This window comes from Haliotis rubra, unplaced genomic scaffold (assembly GCF_003918875.1).
Source record: "Haliotis rubra isolate DU_JTF1 unplaced genomic scaffold, ASM391887v1 Scf4, whole genome shotgun sequence".
NCBI lineage: Eukaryota > Metazoa > Mollusca > Gastropoda > Lepetellida > Haliotidae > Haliotis > Haliotis rubra.
In genome coordinates, this window is record NW_025767079.1 from 2,079,761 (window position 1) to 2,101,745 (window position 21,985).

Genomic DNA, 21,985 nt, shown 5'->3' on the forward strand with positions numbered 1-21,985 from the left:
CACCAGGGAATCCAGTTCATCATGGAGACTCACTCACTCACTCACTCATTTTGATTGTCCTGCAACAGATAGTCATGTGTATGTCAGGTGAGTATATCCGTTGACAGTCGAACGCAGAAAAACACATTTTAAGAAAAGAGAGGCTACACTGTATACATTCTATTTGAGAATGTAATACTCAATGGACGTGATCACACTGAAAAACATTCTAATGACTACTGAAATAAATAAAATTAAAACACCTGTGGTTCCTGTGCACATGCGTATTGGATGGACACTACTGTAGCACGTATTTTGAATGAAACTGTTTTAAGATGGATAACGGCCTCGAACCTGCCGGTTTGCAAAATAATGGCGACTTTTCGAACCATATCCTACTCGCTTACACGTATCAATTGCTAATACATTCGTCACGTTTTGTCTAGAATTAGACCAAGGATAAATAGTTCACGTACAGTGTTGTTGTCATCCTCAACCCCCTTCTATTATTCCCACTTTGGGCAGGTAAGATGATTAGCATACCAGATCAACAGCCCCTTCCTCCCTCAACACTCCCCCTCCCGGTTCTCTCTTAATGCAGAACGATCGGAGCGGTATCAAATTACCGCCTTTGTCACCAGGCCTTAGCCAACGCAGTCAGACCCAGTCATAGCCACTCACGTATATCACGCTTATAAGGGATTCAACTTCTCAGTCAGTTATTGGACATGACGTCATATGCAGGCCAGTTGAAATTATACTTGAACGATACGACACTGTGAAAGTCACGTCAATAAGATGTGTATATACACTGAGTTAGTGTATGATTCATATTGGATGTAGAAAGCCTCGTTTATTGAACTCGAGGTTTATACACGGAAGGAAATTGTGAGAATGGGTGTACGATCTGCCTCCACCATGGTGCTGAGGACGTGCCTGCTGCTGTGCGGCCTGTTGGGGAGCGTTACCCCCCATGGGTATCTCTTGGTACCCCTTCAACGTTCAAGTATGTGGCGAGAAGGGTACAACGTCCCTGCGAATTACAACGACAATGGTTTGCGGTGTGGCGGTCCCGAGGTATGTACCTACTCGCTTATACTGACTGACTGACTGACTGACTGAGTTTGGTTTTACGCCGCTTTTAGCAATATTCCAGCAACATCACGGCGAGGAACACCAGAAATGGGCTTCACACATTGTGCCCATGTGGGCTACTCGCTTATACACTGTTTACAGTGAAACCCCGTTTCTCCGGAAACCCTGTATTCCGGAACATATACACTCCGGAATTATATACTGTCTATATTTACTCACGTTTATCCAAACATTTGTGAATCACTATGGTTACAACAAGTGTGTCTCCAGATAAACGACATTTCGTTGTTAATATTCACTATACCATAATTTTAACAAATTTAGTTTTAACAAATTTAATTAAATGTTTTCATGAACCGCAAATATATGTACAATTGCTGTACCCGACTTGTCACATAGGCTTTTTCGATTGTAAGAAAACTAGTCTATTTACTTTATTGATCTTCGTAGAAGATACGATCATCTCCATATCCGTGCAGATCGTTACTGAGTGAGTGACTTTAGTTTTACGCCACACTTATCAATATTCCAACTATATGGCGGCGGTCTGTAAATAATCCAGTCTGGACCAGACAATCCAGCGATCCAGATCATGAGCATTGCTCTACGCAATTGGGAACCGTTGACATGTGTCAACCAGGTCAGCGAGCCTGACCACCCGAACCTGTTAGTCGCCTATTACGACAAGCATGGGTTGCTGAAGATCAATTGCGTAGATCATGATCGATGCTTATGTTGTTGATCACTGGGTTGTCTGGTACAGTCTCGATTATTTACAGACCGCCGCCATATAGCTGGAATATTCAGTGCGGCGTTGAACAACAAACCAGTCAACAACCAAATCGGTACCAGATGAAACCATCGCCTGAGTAGATCAATAGAATAGTAGATTGGAGCATCTTATACGTAAATTTAAGGATAGTTTACATGTAAGTATCATCTTTCTGGATGAAAGTATTTTCTACGTTGATGTAGCATCACAAATAACGTGTCGTCCCCAGGATATTCGCTGTTGGGGAATAGAAAACGTTTATTTTGGGGGGTTTAAAACGGATATAAACGAGTGTAACCTGAAAACGTTACGGGTGTATCGTGGTGGCAGATATATATTATAGAGGTATGGATATTTGTCAAATTCCACATCCTCTGACAAAAGGGACCGTGGGGTAGGCAAGTGGTTAAAGCATTTCCTCGTCTCGCCGAAAACCTGGGATCCAGTCCCTACAGTGCCTCTTGTGTGTGAAGCCCATTTTTGTTGCCCCCCCTTCCCCCCCAGACACGCACATACGCACACACACGTGATATTGCTGGAATATTAATAAAAGCGGCTAAAAATCCTACTCAACCTCAATCACTAAATATAACATAACACGATGAAGGTATTTACAACAAATTTGAAAACAGTTACTTCAGTGTCCAAAGATAAATCAATTGTCTCATCAATTGGATGTGTACATTTTAATAAATATTGGTTCAAGATCGGGATAAACAGCTGACAGTGAAATTGTCCTTTTGTTGAAAATTATGGCTGTTTTAACTGAGGTAACATGAGTGTTTTAAACAAGAAAAGGTGCCCTAAGCTGAGACTGCAAATTTATAATACATTACGAGTAAATTGTTAATTGGATGTGTACATTAAAAGAAATATTGGTTCAAAATTGGATAAAAGAAATATTGGTTCAAAATTGGATAAACAGCTGACAATAAAATTCCTTTCGTTGAAAATGATCGCTGTTTTAAACAACAAACTGAGGTAACATGAGTGTTTTAAACAAGAAAAGGTGCCCTAAGCTGAGACTGCAAATTTTTAATACATTACGAGTAAATTGTTAACTGGATGTGTACATTAAAAGAAATATTGGTTTAAGATCGGAATAAATAGCTCACAATGAAATAGTCCCTTCGTTGAAACTGATCGCTGTTTGAACAACAGACTGGGGTAACAGATGTGTTTCAATCAAGGATAAAGTGCCCTAAGCAGAGACTCCAAATTGATAAATACATTAAACAGGGTATTAATATATTATAAATTACAACTCATGGCGTGATGTTTTTTCGATAAGAAAGCCCGAGGACCCGAGCCCTGAGGTTGTGTTTGTGTCCGTATAATGACCTTCACAAGACAAATCGATTGTTTTGTTAAATCGAAATTTATTTATTTTGTGCATATTTCATGTTTATGAACGAAATATCGACCAACCGTGTGTTGCTAGCTGTTTTTAATCAGACCCAGTGTGATGAAATGTCGAGTTAATATTCAAGGTCATTGTCATAGATATCTGACGGTTCACCTACTCCCTCTCCAGGCATCCCAACACACCTCTGAATATATCATGGCATCAAATCTGAGAACTCTTGAGTCAGTGTACACAACTGGTACATGAAAAGACTTTTCTTCACATACGACGGTGGGTAGCCGAGTGGTTAGAACGTTCGCTTGCCACGCCGAGCACTCCGGTTCGATTCCAAACATGATACATGAACAATGTTTGCAGCCCATTTTTGGTGTCACCCGCCATGATGATGCAGTATTACTGAAAGCGGCGTAAAATCTTAGGGCTACATATTATACTTTTTCAATTTTATTTTATTTTTTAATTTTCGCTCTTGTTAAGAATAAGCCGCGTATCAGATCAGCATTGCATTGTTTCCCAAGCAAAAAATCCTGAACACTACTGAACAGGACCCGCCGTCCCCGTTTCGAAAAGAGTGAGTGAGTATGGTTTTACGCCGCTTTTAGCAATATTCCAGCAATCTCATGGCGGGGGACACCCGAAATGGGCTTCACACATTGTACCCATGTGGGAATCGAGCCCGGGTTTTCGGCGTGACGAGCGAACGCTTTAACCACTACGCCCCCGTTCGAAAAGAGGTTTGATACCTCATTAGATGACGTAAAAAGGTTTATGATCTGAATACCATTATACTCGAATATTTACAGATAGCTTGAATATTGCTGAATGCGGCGTAAAGCTAAACTCACTCACTCTCTCTTTATTTCTCTCTCTCACACACACACACTAGCACGCACACACTCACGCACGCACGCTAGCACGCACGTACACACACAGTGTACACGTACTTAGCGCACATTCACGGCGCGAACATACACTCAAGATAAAATCTTTTTCAGTGGGTGTTTTCTCCTTGAATGCAATGTAACAAGGGTTCAGTCGCTGACCCAAAGAATCTCACGACCCAAGACACTAAAGCATTATACTAAGACGTACTATTATAGGCAGTGTTGACGTGCGTGTCGAGTTGATCGGTGTACACCTGTAATCACGCCTGAGTTGATTATAGTCCCCGTTGCCTTCGCACGGTCACTGTGACCTGGAATAGTTGTGCAACAGTGGGAAGTGTATAAATGGATAAGTTGCAGTCACCATCTTTGCTTAGTTATTGCCCTGAGTGAGTGAGTGGATGGTTCGGTGAGTGAATGAGTGAGTTAATGACATTGGGGCCCGACGAATGAGATGAAAACATATTTGTTTTAAGAGTGAGTGAGTGAGTGAGTGAGTGAGTGCGTGCGTGGGTGGGTGAGTGAGTGAGTGAGTGAGTGAGTGAGTGTGAGTGAGTGAGTGAGTGAGTGAGTGAGTGAGTGAGTGAGTGAGTGAGTGAGTGAGTGAGTGAGTGAGTGAGTGAGTTGATAACATTGGGGCCGGACGAATGAGATGAAACACAGATGTTTTAAGAGTGAGTGAGTGAGCGAACGAGCATCTGAACAGGTGGATGAGGGTTATATCCCCAAACCTCCACATCCCAAAACTTGAGTGGACGGATGAATTCATGCGGTAACGTGGAGTTCTTTTAACTTCAGTAAGTGACTTAAACGTATCATTATTCAATAACTGAATAAGGATTGGTAAACAAGCTATATTTACACCGCTCCCAAACATATAATATTATACAAAATGTAAGGTCAGAATATAATATACATTATCATACAAGCTAACAACTGCGTGTTAAACAGAAGCACTGAAGTATGGTAAAACAAATTGGTACAGATGTGTACATGTATTTTTATCTACATCTATCACATGAACACATGTGTGAGTACTTGGTCAGCTACAGTCTGGTGTGCCTGGAGAGTTTAGTTTTACGCCGCACTCAGCAATAGTCCAGCTAAATGGCCGCGGTCTGTAAATAATCGAATCTGGACCAGACAATCGTTTAGGCCTATACAACCAAGCCTTTAGTGTCAGAGGTGCGGTGGGGTAGCGTCGTGGTTAAGGCGTTCGCCCGTCACGCTAAAGACCCGGGTTCGATTCCCCACATGGGTACAAAGGGTGAATCCCATTTCTGGTGTCCCCCGTCGTGATATTGCTGGAATAATGCTAAAGGCGTAAAACTGAACTCACTTACTCCATTCCCCACATGTGTGAAGCCCGTTCCTGATGTCCCCCGCCGAGGTATTGCTAAATTGCTTTAATGGCTGTGCATAATTTGACAAAAACGAGATCCGAAATTCAGACTTAACTTCAGATTTTTAAATTCAGAGAGTGTAGAGTGACGTAAATGAGTGACTGGGTGAATGAATACATGCAGCTGTAAACAATATTCCACAATACACCTTCAGAAGAAAAAGGGATTCAAACGAATTCTCACCACATGTGGCGAGTCAACAGTTTTGTTCCCTAGTCATGCTTTTGATACCGTTATTGAGTTCGTCAGCAAGTGCAAATATATATACTGCCGTATTAACCAACACACGCGGATAAACTCCCCACCCTACCCCAGAATGAAACACACACAACCCCCACGCACCTGTGCTCAACCACGCGTGCGCACGCATACTCATGCCCGTACGCACACGCACGCACGCATGCACAAAGTGACATGGAGTTACAAACACAAACACACATACCCAAACACACAGAACAAGCAATACACACACACCACAGAGAGAGAGAGAGAGAGAGAGAGAGAGAGAGAGAGAGAGAGAGATTAGTTTTACGCCGCACTCAGCAGTATTCCAGCTATATGGCGGTGGTCTGTAAATAATCGAGTCAGGACCAGACAATGCAGTGATCAACAGCATGAGCATCGATCTACTTACTTGGGTACCGATGACGTGTCAACCAAGTCAGCGACCTGACCACTCGATCCCGTTAGTCGCCTCTTACGACAAGCATGGGTTAGTGAAGATCAATATTCTAACCCATGGTGATGGTGATGATGATGATGATGATGATGATGATGGATATAATGATGATGATGAAAATAAATGTCATGATTTTGATGGCCAGTAAGACGAAAATACATGTGATGATGGCGTTGATGATAACGAAGATGGATATACATCTGATGATGATGATAAGGAAGATGAAATACATGTGATGATGTTGATTGTTGGGAAGACGAAAATACATGGGATTATGGCGTCGATGATAAAGAAGATGAATATATATCTGATGAGGATAATGATGATGATGATGATGATAAAGAAGATGAGGGATGGCATCTGATGATGATGATGATAAGGAAGAAACGGGAAAACAAAAAATTGTGTGCACGATCAAGAGAAGAAACGTTAAAACTGCCAACAAGGTATATACTGTCACTGACGGGATCTTAGGGCTTATAACGCTAAAACTGCCATCAACGTATATACTGTCACTGACGGGGATCTTAGTACTATATATAGTAGTTAGACCCCGTCAGTGACAGTATATACCTTGATGGCAGTTTTTAGCGTTACAAGCCCCTGTGTGCACGATCACCATCTGTGATCCAATGTACAATGGGATTAACGGGCGTTATGGCCTATTTTCGTCTGAAAATATTTCTCAGTGCAAGTATTAATCTTACATGATGGTCACTCCCTCTGCTACCGGCTGACCTCTCCACGTGACTCTGGAGAAGTTTCGGGGATTATCGGGGTGTATGGGAAAAGACAGCACACGAATCCTCACCCTTCACTGACCCCATTCCGATTGTCTCCCTTGAACAAACACTCGCGGCCAGGGACCATGAAAAATATGTCTTTATACCGAATACCTCAATGTATTGCATACTAACGACTTATAGCACTACTGCCATAGTGACAATATGGTTCCAATCGCCTGTATCGTCATACGGGTTTAACTCACGGTAGGGTGTAACTTATGCTGAGTGATGCTTTGAACCCAATGCCCGGGAGCTTTCTGGGTCAGTCGGACAATGTACAGTGGAATCTGTCTATTACGGACTCATAGCAAGTTGATTGTCGGAACCGTTATTTTAGTCCGCAATCCGCAATTGAGAGAGTCCGGATCAGAAAGCAAGCTTTAATGATAAATTAAAAAGAATTTCGCCGGGACTCCGAGAGTAGTTCGGATTATGGAGAAAACCGGTTTACAAAGAGTGAGTGAATGTAGTTTTACGCCGCTTTTAGCAATATTCCAGCAATACCACGGCGGGGCACCAGAATGGGCTTCACACATTGTACCCATGCGGGAACTCGAACCCGGGTCTCCGGCGTGACTAGCGAACGCTTAATACCACTTGGCTACCCCACCGCCCGGTTTACAAAGAGTCCGGATTTGACAGATTCCACTGCATACACTTCTGTCAGTACATCTGGCCTGCCTTAATATTACAATCATCGGTTTTAACCCTGTTTTAACCTCTTAGTGGATGGACTAATCTACTTTACTCAACTACACATCCTTATAACAAGGATATGAGCTAGGTTCATTATAAGAGTAGGGGTGCATTTTCTAATCCCAATTAGCCTACATTGGTTTTGTATGCGAAATGGGATGTAGGCGAATTGAGATGTAGGCGAATAGAGACTAAACCGTTTGCTTTCCTAGTGTCATGGATAAAGCGTCTGGATAGGCAATTGGGTTTGTCGAGCCACCATCGCGCAATTCAAAACAGGTTAAAATGGTACTTGTTGTTACCCTGGCTGGCGCTCATCATTAAGGAAATTAAACAGGGTTCGTACAGACTGTCAGCCATCAAATTTAAGGCCTTTCTAGGGTTTTTCAAGGACGAATCAACAACTATAAGAAACTATAGAAACATCTAACACAAAATTAGTTCCAAACACACAGATGGGTAAAATGTAGGACCGACCATGAAAGTGAAAACTCTTAGCTACATCGCTGCCCTGGGAAAGGTTTGTTTCGCATTGGAGATTACATAACACCCACTCTCACTCTCAAACATAGGTCCTTTTAGTGCAAATCACTGGCAATATTAGGACCTTTTCAAGGCTAAAACGAATTTTGGGACCTTTTATGGTAAAATGTCCAATTGTCCAATGCGAATATTGTAATACAAGAATTGGTACACCCAGACAGTATACTGTGTTTGGTTAGGGTATCCATGTCAAAAAGCCGTGGCATGTTCGTTTTTCTTTCAGTGGGCTAAAGTACAATGTGTGAAGCCCATTTCTGGTGTCCCCCGCCGTTTTAAAAGCGGCGTAAACTGAACTCACTCACTCTTTCAGTAGGCTAGCATTGTGGGAGACAAGCTGACAAAACAGCACGAAGCAGGCAGGCACGCACTATGATCTGTTTGCTTTCCAGTTCCTTGGAAAAATATAAATTCATATTTGTTATTTCCGTTACATTTACCCCACAAGACGTGTGTTGCTGTACTGAACACATGTTCAACATAAGGTTAGTCCAGAATGGTTATCATAATAATATTTCTCCGGTATGACTAATTTTCACCAGGTCTATAACCATTGTATTACGTAGAATAGCCCCATTGGCTGATCTGCGACCACTCGGATCACTGACAGTACCACTGCCATGTTACAATGCAAAACAGAGCCATTCGTGACTAACTCGTGTTATTCCGGGACAAGCGGAAAGGGGCGAGTGGTGACGAATGAAACAGAGCATCGCGTAGTTTATCATGAGCTCATATCCTGCAAAACAATGGAACGACAGTGTATTGCCACAATGTATCCACATGTCTGGAATTCATTGACAAAGAAAAATATTTTTAACTGGCTAATCAGTGCTCAAGTATATTCCGAGGCTCCTGGTTGTGACATGCAGAGCTCTGATCCACTTCCTGCGGGCGTTCAAATGCGCTTCGACTGCGACGAAGTTTCGTGGAAGTTAGCATGACACACATTTCTGTCTGTACGCGATCTCAACATGAGGCAAATATCTCTATTGTTTTGGGGGGGCTGCGGGGGACACCAGAAATTGGATTCACACGCTGTACCCTTGTGGGGAATCGAACCCGGTTCTTCGGCGTGACGAGTGAACATTTTAACCACTAGACTACCCCACCGTTTCCTTGTAGTTAATACCATATGAACAACAGGGGAATAGTTTCTGTGTATTTTAGACAGCCCATCACCGTTAGATTGATAAAGAATTTGAACTGGTGAACAAAAAAAGTGAAGAATTTAATTAAATGTCCTGACACTACCAATATCCTGAGGGTATTCTTCCCTAAGACATCATCATATCCCGTCCGCTATTTTGGGAGAAACTTGTGTTTACTGTCAAGGACAATAAAGTCATTGTGTAATCTTTGTTCGACTAAAGCCGCCATGAAACATAAACCGTCCTTGCTTGACCGACTTGAGTGGGGGTCAGTAACTTCTGTTGTTTTGAAGCTTGTTATTGGTGAGGTGAGGTGAGGTGAGGTGAGGTGAGGTGAGGTGAGGTGAGGTGAAATTGGGTTTAATGCGGTGCTTGAGAATATTTCGCTCATATGACGACGTGCATACGTGTGTATGTGTATGTGCGGCTGCTTGTACTAGCCCAGACTTAAGCTGGTTTTATAGTGCTAGCCCACTGAGATACCATGCCGCTGTGAAGCATGAATACCCCACTCAGACACATTATACTGGCTCTGAGCCGACCAGTTCTTGTTGTACCCATTAATGCCGAGCGCCAGGCAGGGACCAACAAGTACCATATTTTAACGTCTTTTGGTATGACGCGGTCGGGGATCGAAACTGGTGTTGTTCAGATTGGAGAGGTAACCGAGTCGGACAAAATAGCGTTAGTCTGTCATACAGACCCTGAAATGAATATACCCAATACAGCCCATTTAAGTCTAGAATATGTAGCAAGTCCAGACTGCCACAGTTTCAACCTGAAACGAAGAATGAGTGAGTGGGATAGTGAGTGGGGTTTACGCTGCCTTTAGCAATATTCCAGGAATATCACGGCGGGGGACACCAGAAATGGGCTTCACACATTGTACCCATGTGGGGAATCGAAACCGGGCCTTCAGCGTGACGAGCGAACGCTTTAACCACTAGACTTCCCCACCGCCCCCTCAAGATTTTTTGTTTGTCTGATAACGCAGACACAACGGTGCTCATAACGACCGAAATCATACTGATATGTCTTACTTTATGCATGGCAGACCACCGCCATAAAGCTGTGATATTGCGGAGTGCGCCGTAAAACTAAACTCACTCACTCGCTACTTCACGCATGGGACTAAAGGCAAAGTCTGGACCTTCACTGGAACGGGTACAGGGTAGTGGAACGAAGAGCCATTCAGGAATGCCTTCATTTCACTACAATTGTGAAACAAAAGGTTATTTGATTGAGTTTAGGACAGTCTTGGCCATAATAAAGCTTCTTTGATGGGCGTTTTAGAAGTTGAGTTGATAAGAACGTGTTCCTGCTGAAATTGAAACACACCTATATGCATGTGATCGCCTGGAGTGCAAAGCTCCTATTCTCGAAAGGATCCTAGCCCTAGGATATCTAACTTTGATCCTAGGGTCTAGGATAGGTGTCCTACCTTATTCTCGAAAAGTATCCTAGCGCTAGGATATCCTAACTTAGGACAAATACTAGGATAGGTTCTGACTTGTCCTAAGTCTATCTTAGTGGAAATCAACATGGTGTGGTTCTTGTTTGTTCACCAAGTTTGATGTTGTCAAACAAAATATACTCGCCTAAATTACATTTGAATTTACAAGAGCACACAGTTTTGATGTGTTACGAAGAGTTTTTTTAGCTTATATTATCAATTTATCGGTAATGAATAGACACACTTGTTGCGATGCACATATTCTTTAGATCTAAAAAAGAGATTTGTTCAGTTCTTACCTATTCTCGGCCCTTTTAATCACAACATTGCTCTTTCCAGTCACATTGCCGTGAAATGTCAATGTCAAGGCTAAATTGATAGGGGAAGTAACTCCGATCCAGTTTATTTCCTAGGTGAATTTTTCAGTTTGTGAGATGATGCATAATGAGAGTTCAAATGATGATTTTCATAAAAAACAAATACAATGAAAATATTTTTTGCACATATCTTTAATATCCTTATTGTTTTTTGGCAGACTTTCAAACTCTGAAGTAGAAATGTTATCGCCTTGTCAAAAAATGAATTTTCAAGAACTTCAAAACTACTTTATATATATTGTGATGAAAATATCGAATAATTTCTTCTAGATCTACTAAGTCCATCAAAAGCTGAATTTCCTCATATTATGTGTTTTTATTAAAATGAATCATGGGTGATATTTAGGGAATCCCCAACTTAATGAGGGTTTTTCTATCTCACCTACTGAAGAGCCTCGCTATCCTAGCTAGGATAGGCAGCACAAGTTAGGACTGGGAAAGGATCGTTTCAAGAATGGGTCTTATCATAACGGTAGGATGTCCTAACTTCTGTCTTAACTACTTAGGATCTGTCTTAGCTGGGACACTTTCGAGATTAGGTGGCCTGGAGTGCAAAGTTCATGTTTTGTTTGTTTGTTGTTTAACGCGTGACTCAGCAATATTCAAGTCTGGACCGGTGATCAACATCATGAGCATCGACCTACGCAATTGGTGCAAAGGTCAGACTGATATTGTGTGTGTGTGGGTGTGTGTGCTTGCGTGCTTTCATGTTTTTAATCCTAGGATTATTTTATATCATAAGCAACGTCCTCCTTCCAGGTACAGCACAAAAGAAACAACGGCAGGTGCGGCATATGCGGCGACCCTTGGGACGCCACCATCAAGGACAACGAGGCAGGCGGAAAGTACGCCACTGGCATCATAAGTAAAACCTACCAAGAAGGGGATCGGATGGCTGTGGAGGTGAAAATCACCTCCAACCACATGGGCTACTTTGAGTTTCGACTGTGCCCACACAACGATGTCCACACCCCCGCGACCCAGGCCTGCCTGGATGGACACCTACTGCAAGTGGAGTATAACGGGCTGGTGTCGACCAAGTACAAGCTGGGGACAGGGACAGGGATCTTCAAGATGAACGTTCGACTACCCCCGGGCGTCACATGCACTCAGTGTGTCTTTCAGTGGAATTACCGGGCTGGTGAGTTTGTTTGATCAGTTACAAATAATGTAGGATGTTCGGGTCCGCCTGTAACCTGAATTCTGGTAGGTTGATTAAAAAACATACGAGGTGGGTTAAGGTTTAACACTACTGTGCATGGGATTTATTGATTTTTTATTTTATTTTTTATTTATTATTATTTTGTGCGTGTGCGTGTGCGTGCGTGTGCGTGCGTGCGTGCGTGTGCTAGCGTGCGTGCGTGCGTGCGTGTGTGTGTGTGTGTGTGTGTGTGTGAGTATTGTCAACTTCCAACGGACTATCCCTTCAGGGTAACAATTTAAGTATTATAGTATGACCAGAAATTATTGAGAATTTTAGGAATATGTTTAATTGGATTTCTAGTATAAACAACCTTGACCAGCTATCAAGTGCTTGGTTCATTCAAGAGAGACAACTCCGTTAATCCTTTTTCATTAGTTTGAGAAGAGTTATTCCCCCCTTTGTTTACTTGCTAGCAGACGACATTTTCAGTGATCCTCAGTATGGATGATTTAGAGAAGAGGAACTTGATTTTAGAGTATTATGATAAGGACATCAGATCAGCTAAAGTGATTTCAAGCAGAACAGGCATTCCTTTGTCCACTGTTTATCGTGTTTTGAAAATATTGCAAATGGATATGGCATTGAGCACCAGGGAGGCGCAGGTAGGCCCAGAAAATTGACTGTCGGTGACAGGAGGCGGCTTGGTATTCTTGTTTCTAAAAACAAACGAAGGAGTTTAGAAAACTTAAGGCTGGATATGATTGATAGAGGAACTGTGACTGTCCGTAAGGAGACAATTAGAACTGAGCTGCATGCAATGGGTTGGCAGAAACGTCGAGGAATTCCATCACCGATCATGAAACCTGAACAAAAGGAGCGAAGGTTGAACTGGTGCTTACAGCATAGAACTTTTAACTGGGACAATGTGATTTTCTCAGATGAAAGTTCTGTGTGGCTGTTTCCTAATACACTGACATTTTGGACAAAACAAACTGAAAAACCTTTGTATCAGCGCCCAAAGTACAGTCCGAAATTTCATGTGTGGGGTGGCATATCTGTGTTAGGGGCAACGCCCCTCTGTGTATCTGAAGGGAATATGAACAGTGAGCGGTACACAGATATTCTCGAGGGACATTTACTTCCATCTGCTCACGTGTTCTATGGAATTTTTTTGATTTTCCAGCAGGACAACGACCCAAAACATCGTTCAAAGCATTCACAGGCCTGGTTTTGGACCCAAAATAGGACAATATTAGATTGGCAAAGCTATAGCCCTGACCTAAATCCAATAGAAAATGTTTGGGGACTTATGAAGGAAAGTGTCAATAAGAAAAATCTGACAGATATTGCTGAAATGAAAGACTGACTGACTGACTGAGTTTGGTTTTACGCCGCTTTTAGCATTGAAGCCTGCATTGCTGCCCATGGTGACTTGACCAAATACTAACTGTTCACCTGTCTTTGAATCTTGAGTTATGTTCTGCTAATATTCACATTTAATACGTGAGTAATGAGTGAAAAAAAAATACAATCTTTAAATTCTCAATAATTTCTGGTTGTACTGTATCAGCTTTCATCGTTGGGGAAGTCTGCGTACACAATACGATGACGTCATGATTAGAGGAGAGAATTTGGGAATGACGTTTTGTGTGATATGAATTAAACAAACTTAATGTCGTAAAAAGGTTTCAAAACTGGAAATGCAGGGAAAATAATTTTCCACAGAATTTGTAAAAACAAACAAAAGAAAAACAGAACAGGACATGTAAATCTTCAAACTAAGACAGAATAAAACAGGGTGTACGTCGTTGTTCATTGGCTGCTGTGACTACTTGCCTTCACCGTCTTCCTCATTCCAGAACTGCCTTATCTAACTACCTTATCACTCGACTGGGTCTCTATGCGTGTCACGCAAATATAGAATTATTGTTCCCCTTGAATATGAGACCAAGCCAGCGATGTGTATAGGGTATTTCAACCTTTTATTACGTGAGCTGTCAAAGTCGTGACATAAACCTTCCTCTCTAAGGCAGATAGGGTAGAAATCGAATCAGGACATTTATTATCAAAGGAAATGATTGCTGAGATCATTGTTCGTGTTCATCTACCTTTACAAAGTAACATGACCAAAAAGTTGTTCATTTAACTTTCAGAAGGAAGTTCAAATTTCATGGGGTCTTTCAGTAAACGACCGTGACATTGAATGTTAATACCCTTCTCTCATATTTTGATAATGACGCAGCGCGGATTATGAACGAAACCAGTTGACGTTTGAAGGATTATGTTTCACTGAGTGAGTCAGTTTAGTTTTACGCCGCCTTTAGCAATATTCCAGCAATATCACGGCAGGGGACACCAGAAATGGGCTTCACGCATTGTGCCTATATGGGGAATCGAACCCGGGTCTTCGGCGTGAAGAGCTACCCCACGACTACCCGAAGTCGATTTGCGACGATAAAAAAGTAAATATGGCGGATAATCCCAATATAGTAAATTAAATCTAAAGTATTCCTTTCTTTCCAGTATAACTGTATAGTACTGCTCATGGTGCTCTCAATATATGATAAGATACATGCATTTAATTGGCCCCACTGAACACTTTCATCTTTTCTTTGCTAGGCAACAACTGGGGATGTGACGGTTCAGACTGCGGTTTAGGCAAGGGTCCCCAAGAACACTTCGTCAACTGTGCCGACATTGCGATAACGGGGAGCGGACAGCCTCAGACACAGACACAGCAACCTTCGACTGCAGCACCAGCAACGCCAGCACCAGCAACAGCAGCACCAGCAACGGCTGCACCAGCAACGGCTGCACCAACATCGCCAGCACCAGCAACGGCTGCCCCAGCAACGCCAGCTCCCAGCAACACCAACAACGACAGTTGCCGAGCAACAGAAGCGTGGGCAGCAGTTCCCGGAATGACAAACTGGTGTCAGACAATGTGCAACTTCGGGTCCTGCCCGTCTTCTTATTGCCACTGTGGACCGTCAACGGCAGCTCCCAGCAACATCAACTACGACCGTTGCCGAGCAACAGGAGCGTGGGCATTAGTTCCCGGAATGACGAGTTGGTGTAAGACGAATTGCGCTCACGTCCCCTCATTTTGTCCAGAGAGTCACTGTGACTGCAGTTAGAGATATTCTCTCAATGACGCAAGGCATGGTGTATTCAATGCTTAATGTACTCTCCACCATAGTTGCACACAGTACACTGAGACCGTAGAATCTACTTGTCCCATTACCATTAAACAAAAGTAGAATCCATGCACCTGCTTGTGTGTTTTTGTACGACATCCGCCATTTTGAAATTTCTGACAAAATGTTTAAAGGCATGGCTATTTTTGAAAAATTGCTCCCCTGAACCCCCTATTACCAAGACGCGGCTTTGGGACCCTGGCATCTCAAGCTTTCTCTCTCTCTTGTGGTTGGAAGCTCTGTATATTTATTGTTCAACACAATGAAGCAAATCCAACATATCAAAGGTGCCTCAGTTTGCTGGGAAGAGTTGCGTCCCTTGCCAAGGGTACAGTGCTGGAGGGTTCGATTATAATCCTTGACGTACGTCCCTAGGTTAAAAAAAGTTGTAACCTAATAGGGGCGGTTCTGGCCCTTATAGTCATAAGTATACTCATTAAGACTGAATACCAGTTAAATTAGTACTAACCGGTTCGAGTTATACCGGGATTTTGTGTGAGACATATATCTTCCTTATGCGCCTTCTAATACGCACAAATGTTTTGTTGGATAATTGAACAATAAATATTTTTTTCAGTATCCCGACTTGGGTTACATCAATTTTGTAATTGAGTTGCAGTTTCCATTTACTTATTCCCTCGGATCACGCCCCTTGGTAGTTGCGGGATCTCCTGATTGTGGGTGAGATTTCGATATTCGTTTCGGTTGTGACCCGAGGGTCCTCAGTACGCCTGAACACAAGACAAATTGGTTACTCCTGAATAAAATCATTCGGAAGAGTGAGTGAATTGGGTTTTACGCCCCTCTGTTAGCAATATTCCAGCAATATCACGGTTTCACGCATATATAGTGTGATGTGGTGTGGTGTGGTGTGTGTGTTAGTGCTAGCTCTATGTGCATGCGTGCGTGCGTGTGTGCGCGCATGGGCATGAGTGTGGGGAATCAAACCCGGGGCTTCGGCGTGACGAGCGAACGCTTTAACCACTAGGCAACCCCTCATGCAAAAGAGATTGTAGCAATTTAATTACACCCGTGACTGTACGGAAAAATAATCGCAGCTTTGTCACACTTATTTACATCATTTAGGAAAACCCCATTATGGACTTCGTGTGTGTTCCCGGGGTAAGGGGCCGTTCATAATTTATGGCTAAGGGGGTGATGATGATTTTTATGCAGAAGGATGTACAATGTGATTGACCCCCCTAAAATTTAAGTACAAAATAAGTGACCCCCTGCATGTCATGTAAAAATTCTAGCTCCCAGAATAAAATGGGTGCCCCCCTTAAAATCATCATCAACACCCCAACACCACCACCACCCAAGCCATAATTTATGAACGGTCCCTTAAAATGTTGTGTTTGTTGGTTGTTTGACGCCGCACTCAGCAATATTCCAGCAACATCAACATGATCATGATCATCGATCTACGCAACTGGGATATGATGACACGTGTCAACCTGACCACCCGATCCCGTTAGTCGCCTCTTACGATAATCATGGGTTGCTGAGGACAAATTCTAACTCGGATCTTCACGGGTGCTATCCGGATGAAGCCGATGGGTGGAGTGTCTCCGCTTTAAACAAAGAAAGAAATGAAATGGAGAGAGCTATACGTTGAGTTTCTATACCAGATCTACAATAAATAAATATATAATTGAAGTTATTTATAAAGGTGCCTAAATAAGTTATTAGTTCGAATATCTACAAAATGTCCAAAACTGTTCAGAAAAAGTTCTTTATGTAAACTGATGTTTAACTGTTCATGGTATTCGGGGCACAGGCCCTCGTGTCTTTGCGAGGATTAAAGATTTTATAAAATATATGCAAAAATTTGAGATGACCCCCGACTCGAAATGCTTCACAGCATAATACATTATGTTGTATTGCATGTACAGTGAAGCATTTCGAGTCGGGGGTCATCTCAAAAACAATATTTTTTAATCATTAATCCTCGCAAAGACACCAGGGCCTGTGATTCGGGGCGGTGGGGTAGCCAGGTGATTAAAGCCACACTTTGTACCCATGTGGGTAATCGAACCCGAACGAGCGCTTTAAACCACAAGGCTACCCCACCGGCCCCATAAATGTAGTGGATGGGTGATAATTTCGGGCTCCTATCCGTTCTCGTACGAAATATGCCTCCGTTCACCCAGCAGTGAATAGATACCATGGAAGATAAAATGATACTTTGAGTGTGACCATTCTATACCCCGTTTGGACATTGAGTATACACCTTCCATCGGCCGGAGTAAGGTGAATAGAATCTGGACTTTCATATTTTTTTGTCACTGTAATATTATAATGGTATCATCTAGGAAATATATAGCATGCAGTGAATACTAGGGGCGGGTATTGCAGAGAATATTCATATTGCGATATATTGCGATGCGAAAGCATGTATTGCGATATGTATTGCAATATATTGCATGAAGTATTTTTAAACAAAAAACTACATATAATCGAGTTACTGCTTGATTTATAGAGCAAAAACACAACAAAATCCATATGCTTGATTAAGCTCTAATAGAAATTTTAATCATGATAGAATAAAAATGTGAATAATATTTGGCACAAATAAAACAAGGAAATATCCAAAGATTTCCGAGTGTTACGACGTTTTCCGAATACAAGTCCAAATACCGGTTTTCGATCAGCGTATCGCAATACGTACCGTTCATGATCATGTGAATACTAGCTGCGCACACAAATTAGATATATGAAAATACACGTGTATCTTATTCTTCTTCATGAGGGGCAGTTGTGATCAGGGGCGATAATAAAGTCGACTCACTGGAACAAGTATGGGCGGCATTTCCAACATGAAGATCTCAGGCCTTTGATCTGTCCCCAAAACATAAACTAAGATAATGTAAGTCAGCGTGTGTGCCTACACGTGTGCGCTGGTTTCAGTGGTCATTGAACAAACTTTCAGGACAAAAGGAGGGGTGCGCACCCCTGCACCCCCCTCTGGATCCGCCTATGGTGAGGTTAAGAAGGGGTTGGTTGGTTGGTTGGTTTAACGCCGCACTCAGCAATATCCCAGCTATATGGCGGCGGTCTGTAAATAATCCATTCCGAACCAGAAAATCCAGTGATCAACACCGTGAGCATCGATCTACGCAATTGGGACACGATGACATGTGTCAACCTGCACAGCAAATCCACAGCTTACCCAGAATCCCAAATGGTATGGGTATGTGAGCGAGCGACCTTTGAATAATCAAATCTGGGTCAGTGGGTGAGTGTGAATGACCGGGATACGATGACATGTGTCAACCAAGTCAGCGAGCCTGACCACCCGATCCTGTTAGTCGCCTGCGACAAGCATGGGTTACTGAAGATCAATCCTATCCTGGAACTTCACGGGTCAGATGGAGGATGCAGGGGAAATGGAAATGGCACTATATCTCTTCAATTACAAATTTGAATATCAATTAGGGACCGTTCATAATATATGGCAAGGGGAGAGGGGGGATGATGATTATTTATGCAGTAGCATACAGGGGCGGATACAGCTTTTTGAGAAAGGGGGTTGGGGTGCACACTATTGAGAAAACGAGGGGTGCACACTTCATTTTCACCCGAGTTTCAATGGTCATTTAACAAACCTTCAGCACAAGGGGGGGGGGGGGGTGCGAACCCCTGCACCCCCCTCTGGATCCGCCTATGGCATGTACAATGTGAATGACCCCTCCCTAAAATTTACGTACAAAGTAAGCATGTCTTGTAAAAATCCTTAACTGTAGGGTTGTCATGAAAATTGTTATATAATAGGACATGGTGGGATCAGTGAAATATACTGATCTCCCACGCAAACACACAATGACTAACCAGTCCCCAAAAGAACTGCTGAAGTACCACATAAGCTGATAAGAGAACCAAAGCTATTAAAGTACAGACAGGAATTCGGGGATTTATACGTAACTACATACATAATAATGCAACACAACAACATCTTACCTACAAACACAATGCTATAAGTACACAAATGCATGCATATTATTTCTATGATCCATACATCTTAGTTTATTTGTGTAAACCCGTGTGCTTGTAGATTCGAAACATTCAGACATGACGTTTGACGATTGTCATCCGACAAGACGAGACTTGCATCAAGTCTTGCGTTCTACTCCATGCAGGGTCGATGTGTTTATCTTCGCTGTGAGGAGTTTACTGGGCAATATGGCAGCTGCGGAAGCCTTCAACGTTGAGAAACTTTTGTCACTTTTGAGAACATGTCGAGGAGAGAAGAACGAAATCCTAATGGACATGTATGTTGACGCATACGAGGAACTGGGAAAGTATGAATATTTATAATTTAACCACTGTCTTTTTGTGATCAGCACACCAGACGGTAGCGTATGAACGTCCGGTTTTCGATCACCCTTACTGCTGTTTTAAGAATGTAATCGAGAATTTTACTTGAACAGGGTGGTACTCGTTATTCATTAGTAACAAAAATGGAATTTTATAGACTTTAGAATTAAATACAATTGAGTTTAAAGTTGGACTTCTGATTTTGAGCCAAAATGCTTTGTCAAGACTGCAGTTTATCGGGAACATTGTTACAGAACAAATCATTCCCTGCCGCTTCACTGATACACGAACCTTTATGATCATGGTCGTTCCCCCATCCCAAATAATATTTATAGATTAATATATGGTAAACTTGTTAACAAAACGTAACACAACAATTACTGGAGAACTAAAGAAAAATAACTAAAAGCCCAAAAATTAATTACAATATATAGATCTTTGGTCGAAACACGTTGTGTTACCTCTGTTTATCAGTAAATTATCTGCAGAAGAAACATATGGGTTGGGCCCCACTTGCCAATCAAACATCCTTTCATAAACCAAACGGTTTGTTGGGAGTTAGGGAATTTGCGAGTGAGTTTTGTCTTACGTCGCACTCAGCAATTATACCAGCTATATGGCATCAGTCTGTAAATAATTGAGTCAGGACCAGACAATCCAGTGATCAACATCATGAGTATTGATCTTCACATTTGGGATATGATGACATTTGTCAACCAAGTCAGCGAGCCTGACCACCTGATCTTGTTAGTCGCCTCTTACGACAAGCATGGGTTACTGAAGATCAATTCTAACCCGGATCTTCATGTGTCATGTGTGTGAACGACATTTGAATAATCAAATCTGGGCCAATGGGTGAGTGTCAATGACCGTATTACTCTGAAATGAGTGAGTGAATAATACAATCTGGGACCACTGGGGATTTATGTATACCAGTATTTGAAAAACATTAGAATCTTATTTCTAAGGTACTTGATTTAACAGACATGTTCAAAATGTACTGCTAATGTCAATCACGTTTTTTTAAAGATCACAGCAACTGTTTATTGTCAAGGTGATCATGGTATTTCTAGTCACTCATTCTTATTGTTTCAGACTTCTGATTCTATTTGGGAGTGTTTTTGGTTTCGTCAACTCTGATGTAAGCAGCAAGGTAGAGATTCTTCGAGCATATCGGAGCTCAGGACAAGCTGAGAACTTTGACACTATCAAGTCCATGCTAGACTACGAGGTCAAGAATGATCTGACGGCGAGAAAAGACAAGGCGTCAGGATCTCGCACCCTCCTGCGATTACATCGAGCCCTGGAATTCATTGTGCAGTTTCTAGAAGAGATATGCAAGGGGGATAAAGACACCAAGATGGCCACAGTCTCCTTGCAAGCTTATAATCGAACACTCGCTAAATACCATCCATGGCTCATCCGTAAAGGCGGCGTGCACATCTCCTTCTACACGTTGCCAGGCAGGACTCAGCTGCTGCAGCGGATGCAGTTGCCGGAGGAGGAACGAGCTCAGGCTGTGCTGAAAGAGATCATTTCATTGACCAATGATTTATACACTGAAACACAGGAGTTATATGCAGATCGGAACCTTCTTGATCTACCATAACTCCGTTTAGTATTTATCTCCAACAATGTAGACCTATCTATGATTCCATCGTCTATGTGATAGGGCAAGTGCTAATAATTATTAGGATATACATCTTCTGCCGTCAACACTTTTAATCTTATTGTTTGTGGTACACAGTTTCATAGTAAGTGGTTTAAGCAGAATAAGCTTGAAAGTCAAGGGGTCAAGTCTAGTAGTTATGACAACAGTCACAGGCTTACGGTTTTATAGTTTATCCATTGTAGCTATGAATGATGTTGAATTTGTCCATGTATCTATCAGAATGGAATGGAAATATGACACCTTTAACTCTTGGGGACACTGTAGGACATTGGCTGTCCATAATTTCTTTGTCCATGACGCATCGCCAGGAATGATATGATATTACAATACCATCCAAAATGTTTGATAATCTGCCAACCCTTCAATACCTTCATCTTACACGGAAGTGGTCCGTCAGGCTAAGGCTAAGTTTGATCCAAGATGTCTACACTGTGTTTCTTCATAACCATGAATTCATGGTGGTAAAATGGTGACT

At 42.2% G+C, this 21,985-nt stretch overlaps 2 protein-coding genes across 2 annotated transcripts; both read left to right on the forward strand.

Annotated features, from left to right (window-relative positions):
• Window positions 1-702: 702 nt before the first annotated feature.
• Window positions 703-15,590, forward strand: LOC124287045. Its single transcript, XM_046723512.1, has 3 exons — window positions 703-1,056; window positions 11,940-12,321; window positions 14,944-15,590. The coding sequence occupies exons 1-3, from the start codon at window positions 874-876 to the stop codon at window positions 15,459-15,461; spliced, it is 1,083 nt and encodes a 360-aa protein (XP_046579468.1). The 5' UTR covers window positions 703-873; the 3' UTR covers window positions 15,462-15,590.
• Window positions 15,591-19,294: 3,704 nt separating this feature from the next.
• On the forward strand, window positions 19,295-21,824 carry LOC124287046 (ceramide-1-phosphate transfer protein-like). The gene is made up of 2 exons (XM_046723513.1): window positions 19,295-19,822; window positions 20,934-21,824. Exons 1-2 carry the CDS (start codon window positions 19,593-19,595, stop codon window positions 21,445-21,447), a joined length of 744 nt encoding a protein of 247 aa, XP_046579469.1. The 5' UTR covers window positions 19,295-19,592; the 3' UTR covers window positions 21,448-21,824.
• The last annotated feature ends 161 nt before the right edge of the window (window positions 21,825-21,985 follow it).

Bases quoted from the DNA above. Each gene is read 5' to 3' on its own strand.
- LOC124287045 (XM_046723512.1), top strand. From the start codon at position 874: ATGGGTGTACGATCTGCCTCCACCATGGTGCTGAGGACGTGCCTGCTG. The intron at 1,057-11,939 runs GTATGTACCTAC...TCCTCCTTCCAG, and splicing joins TGCGGTGTGGCGGTCCCGAG to GTACAGCACAAAAGAAACAA. The intron at 12,322-14,943 runs GTGAGTTTGTTT...TTTCTTTGCTAG, and splicing joins TCAGTGGAATTACCGGGCTG to GCAACAACTGGGGATGTGAC.
- LOC124287046 (XM_046723513.1), top strand. From the start codon at position 19,593: ATGACGTTTGACGATTGTCATCCGACAAGACGAGACTTGCATCAAGTC. The intron at 19,823-20,933 runs GTATGAATATTT...TTATTGTTTCAG, and splicing joins GCATACGAGGAACTGGGAAA to ACTTCTGATTCTATTTGGGA.